Source organism: Cupressus sempervirens, chromosome 10, assembly GCF_028749045.1.
Source record: "Cupressus sempervirens isolate cs-2001-9-10 chromosome 10, ASM2874904v1, whole genome shotgun sequence".
Lineage (NCBI taxonomy): Eukaryota > Viridiplantae > Streptophyta > Pinopsida > Cupressales > Cupressaceae > Cupressus > Cupressus sempervirens.
In genome coordinates, this window is record NC_143127.1 from 739,887,766 (window position 1) to 739,897,404 (window position 9,639).

The 9,639-nt window shown below is 40.6% G+C and overlaps 1 protein-coding gene across 1 annotated transcript; it reads right to left on the bottom strand.

The window, feature by feature from the left end:
- Nucleotides 1-7,873: 7,873 nt before the first annotated feature.
- Nucleotides 7,874-9,328, bottom strand: LOC149535988 (aspartyl protease family protein 2-like). The gene has a single exon (XM_089806204.1). It carries the CDS (start codon nt 9,326-9,328, stop codon nt 7,874-7,876), a length of 1,455 nt encoding a protein of 484 aa, XP_089662330.1.
- Between the last annotated feature and the right edge of the window lie 311 nt (nt 9,329-9,639).

Consider the following 9,639-nt stretch of genomic DNA (forward strand, 5'->3'; position numbering starts at 1 on the left):
GATGTACTCCCACCTTTGTAAGATTGATCCTATAATCGGGAATCAGTCTTGCGAATAATCTGAGATCTGTTGATTTTGCCAGCTCTTTCAATTTGACACCAGGGATGAGGCGCCTCCACTTTCAGTGCAAATCGATGATTAAAGAATTGTCATTTCTAGCTATGATAGCTATATACTGTGGTAGTCTCTGCGTGGATAACATTCATTTATTTGCCATTGATGGAAACGGATCAGAGAGATGGGTCTGGATCTCCTCAATCCGCCCCGATCTTGCTCCTCCCTTCTACTGTCTGCTCATGCTGCACCCCTTTTTGTTTAAATTTATATTGCCCTTCACTATTGGGCCCGAATTCGAACCGATATTGAGTGCCCTCACTGCCCAGATACCTCTGCAGCTACGCCCGTACCGTGGATCTGCTGGTTCCGCAGGTGTCTTAGGTGCCCTTATGAATGATGACAGTAATCACCATATGCATGAAACCCGTAATCAAAGGTACTGGATTTCCTGGCTAGGTCGCAAAGGAGTATTCAAGACAACAGTCGGGAAATTCAATGACGCATTCAGCCTTGCGTAGCCAACCCTCCACTTGGTGCATAAATACCAGGCTGAGAAAATGATCTTTGATAATCTTCAAACTCTTCTTACAAATCTAAATTGATATCAGTCTCTAGAAGCATTAAATCTGAACCACAGAAATTGGCCTTAAGCCACAGATAATTGCCCTGATGAAATGACTAAATGTCACCTCCAATTTGCAATAATTCGGATGATATTTCACACCCTCAAAATTGCGTACCGATTGAGAGTTTTCGTTCTCAATGGCCAACTATGACAATTGTAGAAACCCTAGGTTCCACAATGCACCCGTGATTGAATCACAATCTGAAAACAAGAGAGATAATCAACTGCCTTATTCGAATGGAGCCCCGGGGTGCCTATTTATTCTTTTCCCTCCATCCTCTCCAGAGACTTCTAGAACCTTTTTGATCTTATCCCTCAAGTGACTTTATTAAATATAAAGTTATCTTTTAATAACTATTTATTTAATTAAAATAATTAATTAGTCATCCTTGGACAACCAGTATTAATTAAATTAATTAAATTGAACTGTCACCAAAAATTGGGGACATGACAGTCCGCCCTTCCTGAAATTGCTTGTCCCCAAGCAATGGCTGAACCATGAACCAATCAGTCTTCCTGGATCGCAAATGTAAATCTGTGTATCATCCCAATCTCCATCATCCTCTCGTGGAGAAACCATCAATACCAGTAGCTGAGAAACTGTACTCAACATCCAAACAACTGACAACTCTGATGAAATCATCTATAAACCAACTGTAGATGTCAGTAGAAGAAACCATTCTGCGGAACTCAAGCCAACTGAATCATCAACTCTATCAAAACTCAAGCCCCCGTCAGAATGACACTTGCACCCCACTACACTGTAGATATGACAATAGCTATAGGTACCTGAATTACTACCATCAAATTCAATCTCTGAAAAACTGCTCTGAGTGTGTCGATGCTGCAGGCTGAATAACTTGCTACTACCACTTCTTTTTTCGAAAGAAGGTGCCAATCTATCCCCTAATGGATGGTAAGAAACTGGAGCCAATCTACATCTGCGTGAAATAAAATCTTCCATCTCTATGTCAAAAGAAAAATGATGAGCGTACCCTACCGTATAATGCCGGTAAGAACCTCCAAACTCTGTTGCTGGCTCATCATCACTGAATTGGGAATCAACAGATGGCTCCAATCTCTGACTCCAAGTGACTGTAGGCTGGCTAGGATCCCGTGTATTCTACTCAACAAACCCCTCCTCAAGATCCCTGTGAGGTAGCATAGTAGAAAGGACCCCTATAATCTTCTCAATCAATCTGCAAATAACACTAGTATCTTGGATGAGAACACCCTCTGTCACCTTATGTGAGTCCAAATGAACACATGCACTATCCAGCAAATACTCCATGAACGGTTTAGTGCAGTAAAAATTATATGAGGAAGCATTAACATACTCCCCTTTACACCACAACTGGTCCTCTAACGCCTCAGTAGTCGCTATGAGCTCTTGGGAAAGCTCACTCACCTCCTCTTCACGATCCAAGAGGGCCTCATATGTTGTACTTCCCCACTCAACCAAGTGATCATGGTCGGCTACCAATCGTAAATAATCCTGCTTTAAAATCCGAACAGCTTCACGCAAGGCATGAATCTCTGCCAAAGAAAAGTAACCACCGCTAGACTCATCTGTCATAGAAGTACCCCAACCAGTAACAGCCAACAACTGACGAGCAGTATCAAAATGCTCACAAGCGATAGCAATGTCTCGCTCACTAACTTTCAACTGGCTAACCACATGATGGCTCTGGCTAGACTGTCTTCTATAAACTCCCTCTAACACATTGTCTGGAGGAATGTCTTCAAAGATACTAGTCTCTGGATTATTACCATCTATATTTTTCGAATCAACTTCAAAACTTATATCAACATCCAGAGTGTCAAAATCTGTAGTTCTGCTGTCAAGCTCTTCTGTACTTAAAGAAACTGTCAAGGAAGCTGAATCTTTAAAACTGTCTACTTCATCCTCCCGGATGTCATCAAGGTCAAAACGATCCTGGGACTCATTTTTACATGCTTCCAAATATGAAAACCCTTCAACACCTTTCAACAAGGATGGTCGACTGGAAATATGAACCAAACCCAACAACGATGTATAAAGACTAATACCAACATCGGACAAACTGCTGGCACAAGGAAAGACAACACCATGTATTCTGCTAATCAAATCCATGATAGCACTCAAACAAACATTGCTACTATTAAGTGCTCTCCAGTCAATTGAATCCCAAACGCTGCTGAAACATTCTTGAGTCCATATCCGTAAACAAGGAACAGCTGGTAACTCAAGCAAACTCCTTACCTGAGTAATGTGACCAATACCAATTAACTTCACATACCTGTCTACCATTGTCCTTGTATCCTGGATGTGAATGCAAGATGAACTCGTAACATTATCAGCTACCATATATGATCCGTCAAATGTAGAAAGCTGAGTGTTAGACGTATCAGATGAAATTAAACTTAGCTCCATGCCATGCTCATTCTCATGTCTCTCCCAGTCCTGTAATGCCAAAGTTGCTCGAGTGTCCTCAAGCTCGCAAGAAAGCTTGACAACTTCCTCCTCCTTCCTCCTCAAGGCATCTGAATAATCTTTGGTAAGGCTTAGAAGATGGTCACGATCTGATAGAAGATGCAAATAGCTCAACTTCATCATTCCCATTCCTTCACCAATTGCATGTAAGTCACAACAAGAAGAATTTGCCTGAACTCCCTTATATCTTCCTCGTAACTGAATCATCTGGATGTGCGCTTCTAACATCTCCCGCGTCCTGTCATGATGAGATAAAGAAGCCACAATACTATCTTTACTTACCTTCAGCTGGCTGGACAAATCATGTGAAGTACTTCCATTCTCATCCTCATGTGATGAAGCATCTAACTGAGCCTGGTACTCTCTCTCAGCAAAATCATGAATGCTCGATGTCTGCTCATTTCCACCAGGTATCTCATCATCATGCACAATGACATCTTCATCGTCATCTGAACTCACTTCACTGAAATCATTGCTTGTCGGAACCAAACTACCTTGAGCTGAGACATCACCCTTGGAAAGCTCGTATTCAATTGTCTCAACTTGAGTGTCAAGTTGACAGTTACTATCCATCAGCGTAATATCCTTCACCGCTTCTTCCTGTGACCGAACTGAAGCCTCTGACCGGTTGCACACTTGTTCCTCAAACTCCTCATTAAGGTTCCTAGTAACATCGCCCACTGTATCAGCTAGTGCTTTGCGAGAAGATTTTCCGAATCGAAATCCAGTTGATTTATTCATCTTAGCTGGGACGGACAGCCTGTCAAGCATACGGTGGTGTTTAACCAACAGTTCAGACATGTTATGTTTGATTTTTCTGAGCTCATCCTGAATGCCTGAATAGTCCTCCTTTCCACACTTCCGACTCTGAATACTGCATCTATTGCTTGTCCGAGATTGTGTCCTTCGAGACTTTGTGCTGTACCTGTCCATCTTGGTTGAAGTAGAGTGCTGATCACTCATGTAAGTCGGTTCTCACCCCACAGGATGGCAAGAAAACTGCTCTGATACCACTGAAATATCCCTGGCTATAAAGGTCACTAAATCCCAATGTTGTACTGTGGCAATTCGTCAAATAATTTGCAAACAGGCTCTGATACCACTGAAATAACCCTGACAGGTTATTGCTTACTCCAGCACCAAAAACTCAAAACTTCAAAGGTTAGATGTCTCGTCAAACACTTTGCATGTAACCTTCAGTTTGTATTATTTCCAACAAAATTCACCAAGTAATATAGATGCAACAAATAGGCAATAATACCAGCGATATTCAAGAAAGAATTTTTACTACAATCAAATGTTTCAAAGTTTAATCACAAATTCAATATTCAAATAATAGACCTGGACTTTATAGAATCCTGAGACAAAGTCTGCTTAATCCCAATTGGTAGAGGAAGCTGATGCCGCCAACTTACTACCACTCTGTTCGGTCTGTGCACAATTTCTCCCGTGAAATTATACAAATTTGCGCACCAATACCTCTGAACGGATACGATTTGCACTCCTTCCTTAATTTGGTGATTCGTCCTATGACCTGCAGGTTTATTTTCTCATTATCTATACTCTGTGAAAAGTTTCTTATCCCAACTTTGGCGACCACTATCCTTGATTGTTTTAATAAATCGCAATCATCAGCAGGATGCCCGAACTAATAGAAGTTATGTCCGCCGGTTGTCAGAAGATTACAGGGGTGATGCGGGCCAATTTAAGACATTTACACCCTCGCCAATTCTGGAAACTGATGTACTCCCACCTTTGTAAGATTGATCCTATAATCGGGAATCAGTCTTGCGAATAATCTGAGCTCTGTTGATTTTGCCAGCTCTTTCAATTTGACACCAGGGATGAGGCGCCTCCACTTTCAGTGCAAATCAATGATTAAAGAACTATCATTTCTAGCTATGATAGCTATATACTGTGGCAGTCTCTGCGTGGATAACATTCGTTTATTTTCCATTGATGGAAACGGATTGGAGAGATGGGTCTGGATCTCCTCAATCCGCCCCGATCTTGCTCCTCCCTTCTACTGTCTGCTCACGCTGTGCCCCTTTTTGTTTAAATTTATATTGCCCTTCACTGTTGGGCCCGAATTCGAACCGATATTGAGTGCCCTCACTGTCCAGATACCTCTGCAGCTACGCCCGTACCGTGGATCTGCTAGTTCCGCAGGTGTCTTAGGTGCCCTTATGAATGATGACAGTAATCACCATATGCATGAAACCCGTAATCAAAGGTACTGGATTTCCTGGCTAGGTCGCAAAGGAGTATTCAAGACAGCAGTCGGGAAATTCAATGACGCATTCAGCCTTGCGTAGCCAACCCTCCACTTGGTGCATAAATACCAGGCTGAGAAAATGATCTTTGATAATCTTCAAACTCTTCTTACAAATCTAAATTGATATCAGTCTCTAGAAGCATTAAATCTGAACCACAAAAATTGGCCTTAAGCCACAGATAATTGCCCTGATGAAATGACTGAATGTCACCTCCAATCTGCAATAATTCGGATGATATTTCACACCCTCAAAATTGCGTACCGATTGAGAGTTTTCGTTCTCAATGGCCAACTATGACAATTGTAGAAACCCTAGGTTCCACAATGCACCCGTGATTGAATCACAATCTGAAAACAAGAGAGATAATCAACTGTCTTATTCGAATGGAGCCCCGGGGTGCCTATTTATTCTTTTCCCTCCATCCTCTCTAGAGACTTCTAGAACCTTTTTGATCTTATCCCTCAAGTGACTTTATTAAATATAAAGTTATCTTTTAATAACTATTTATTTAATTAAAATAATTATTTAGTCATCCTTGGACAACCAGTATTAATTAAATTAATTAAATTGAACTGTCACCAAAAATTGGGGACATGACAAAAATGGAGTGGCTGAACGCATGAACAGAACTATAATGGAGCGCGCAAGGAGCATGAGGTTGCATGCTAGGTTTTCCTTACACATGTGGGCGGAGGCTGTCAATACTTTAGTATATTTGATTAATAGAGGTACCTCTACTCCTTTGGGCTGTGGTATTCCAGAGGAAGCATGGACTGGGAAGAAGGTGAGTTATTCTTTTCTCAAGACCTTCGGTTGTGAAGCTTTTGCTCATATAGACTCTGAAAATAGAACCAAGCTCGAAGCTAAATCAAAGAAATGTGTCTTTTTTGGATATGGCATTAATGAATTTGGTTATAGGCTTTGATATTTTGAAAATCATAAAATTATAAGAAGCCGGGATGTCATACTCAATGAAAAAGTGTTGTACAAAGATCTGTTGCAGCAACATGAGAAGAAAGAAGATGATTATGTAGTGTTGGATGATACTCCAAAAGTTGTGGAGAACTTGTACTCTTGAAAGAGAGGTCACAAGTTCAAATCCCACTAGGGGGTAGGGTATGTACGCCTCGTTTGTAGCGCCAAGCGCCTCTCAAAAAAGAGTACGGGGTAGTCCCATATCATTGTCACCATATGTAAACTCAAAAACTATGGCATAGTGTCGTGGACTATAAAATCACCTTTCCTTTCCTTTCCTATTGGTAGAATAGCATACAAAATAAATAAATAATAAAATATAAAAGAACTAATCAATAATTAAAAATGATTAAGATTCCATGATAAAATAGTTCCAACACGTTGTTGCCTAATTTTCTGCCAAAAATTAGAGACTACTGGTAGGATATGAAGCCCAACTATTATTCCTGAGATTGGACTGGAGAAAGAATATTTATGTTGAAGTTAGGAGACTTAATACCAATTTTGTGCATTACTCAAGGATCTCATCCAATATTCGCATGAACTTTTATTATAGATGAACGTTTACTATAAGTATCATTTATAACATTGTTGTTTTACACATATTTTAAAAATCCTCATCATATGTAAGGTCTAGAGTTCATATGTGTACTCTAGAGTTTATATGATAAAATACAGGCTACTGTTTTTCTTCTTCCCATTTGAAATATGTAGCTTACGGCCTCCTCTACAAACCTTGTCCTTTCCAATAGCAAGAAGAAACCAAAAGAGAGGCCATCTGTGATCCTCAAATGCATATTTTTGTTCTATTGGCTGTGTTAATTTTAAGCATATTTTTAGAGTGGGCAGAAAAACTATTTATATCATGGAAGGTTAACTTGAATAGAGTCTACATCTAACCTTGTTGTTGGTAAAATTCAACTCATCTAAGGCAAAGGGCACACAATACAATAGATGAAGGTGGAAGGTTCTCCCCACTAGTTCTTCTACTATTTCCTGCTCAAACATCCAACCATTCCTATTTTGCACTCAAGATAAGTTTCCTCAAGATAGAAAAAAATAAAGTTTACAAAGTTTACTTGGGTATGGATGAAAGTAAAATGACTACTCATGCAACATGTTTCAGGAAAGTTGTACCAAGCTAAATTTATAAAACCAGTTCCATCTTCTATCTTCTTTCTATAGTGCAACAATTGATATAAGGAATTTCCCTTCAAGCTTAATTTTACCTACTTTTATAGTTTCTCCTGTTATAATTTCTTTTTTATTAATTAAATCAAAATATAGGAAAATTTATAAATGAATATTTAAGAGAAAAGTAAAATCTCGTCCCAAACATATGCCTTAAACTATAGTGTAATGATATAATTTATGTGGTGACTCTTTAATTGATGAGTACAATGACGCGGTACTCTATTGTTTATTTACCGAAGTTGACAAGAACAATTACATTGTATTAAAGGATTCTCAGCACGAACCAGGGCCAAAGCCAACCCTATTGTTTGCATTGTCGAAAGCCACCGTAATACCCTGTTGCTGAACATTCCCAATGATGTTGACAGCATCATTTGCAGAGGGTAAAAAGGGGAAGCACACAACATCTTCGGCAACTTGAAGTAGAGTTCCCACAGCTGGGATATCGAGGTTGGCGTTGCATTTGAAATGAAGAGTAATAGTTGGGATTTTCACAGCTGTTACGCTGGATAACTGGTAGCAAGGTTGAAACTCTCCAAATGGCGAGGCGGGCTTAACAGCTGGTGCATGTGTCCTCATCTTTTGCTCGAATGAACTTCGCAGAGCATCGTACACGGGTTTCACCAGTTGTGTAGCCATCACGGCAGTGTCAATATACGTTATTGTTGGCAGAGCACCAGGCACCTGCAAGTTAACATTTAATCGTTCGCCTCCCACGCTAACACCTTCCAGTCCCAAGATGTACGCACTCGAAGCGAACTGGGGCTCTTTCAGCATGGGTGTGAACACTTTCACAGAGGATGGAATCCCTAAACTCAGCGACCCTTTTGCAGTTACAGACAGGTAATTGGGAAGACAGTAGGAGAACTGCCCACCTGCCTTTTGAGAAACAAGGGAAAGTGTACCCCTTCCCAACCCTAAATGCCCGGATGTGGCAAACTTCCTTGCTGGGGCAAAGCTATAGGCGCATCCCATGTGTAATTCGTTGAAGCTATTGCCTCCCACCTTCAGAGTCTCTGTGATGTAATCACCCTCTGATCCTTGGGCCAGACCGTTGGTGTCGACGTATTTGCAGATGCCCCACTTGTCGCACTTTGATTGGAAGTCCTTGGGATCAGATCCTAAAGGTGGACATTTGGAAAGCTTGCAAGCAACTGATTTGTACGAGGAGGATTGCTTTGGGACATACATGGGGAACTTCACATTGGAAGCACAGCCCTCGCACGGGTTGCATTGAATCCATGACAGGGAACTCAGCGTGTCAATTCCCATCAGTTGTTTCTGAGCTGGTGTTCCAATGGAAACTTCTACAGTGTATTCTGGGCCTTCTATTTCCTTCCCAGATGTAACAGGAGTGCTGAAGGCAGTTGAGGATGTAGCATTATTGGTGCTGCTTAGAGTAAAACTGGTAAGAATGCGATTAACAAGATATTTATCCCTTTGAAGCCCTTGTATCAACACATCCCTCCAACTTGAATTGGAGGCTACATTGAGATGAGTAATTAGTAGATCTGCTCGTCCTCTCTTTTCTTCTTGGAACGACAGTTCCTCGCTTGGTCTACCAGCCAAGGCATTGAAATCCGTCCCCTCTTCAATAAGAAATGTATTCCCTCCAACCATGTAATACTTTTCCTTTATTATTCTTCTACATTCGCAGCCGGGAGAGCAGAGGAAACAAATAAGGAGAATGGAGAGTGCCAGGAGTGAAGATTGCTTTTTGATCGCCATTGCCAGCAACTATGAGATTGAATCGTTGTGCTCTTTCTGTAGATTGGCGGGTTTAAATAGGTTGGGTGGCAAGGAAATTACTTTCATTAATATTAAATCGGCGGAACCTTATTAAATATTGTCACCATTAACAATTTTAATATTTGTACGAGCAGCATTGAATCGGGTCGGGTAAAATAATTATTTGTGAGCTTTTATTAAATGAGGGTAACAGTAACAATAGTTAATTTTGAGCAGCTTGTTACAATCGGATTGGTTTCCACCTCATTAGATGATTATCTTATAGCATTTTGTAATAAAGGTAAACGTTA

Coding starts and splice junctions, on each gene's coding strand:
- LOC149535988 (XM_089806204.1), bottom strand. CDS start 9,328: ATGGCGATCAAAAAGCAATCTTCACTCCTGGCACTCTCCATTCTCCTT.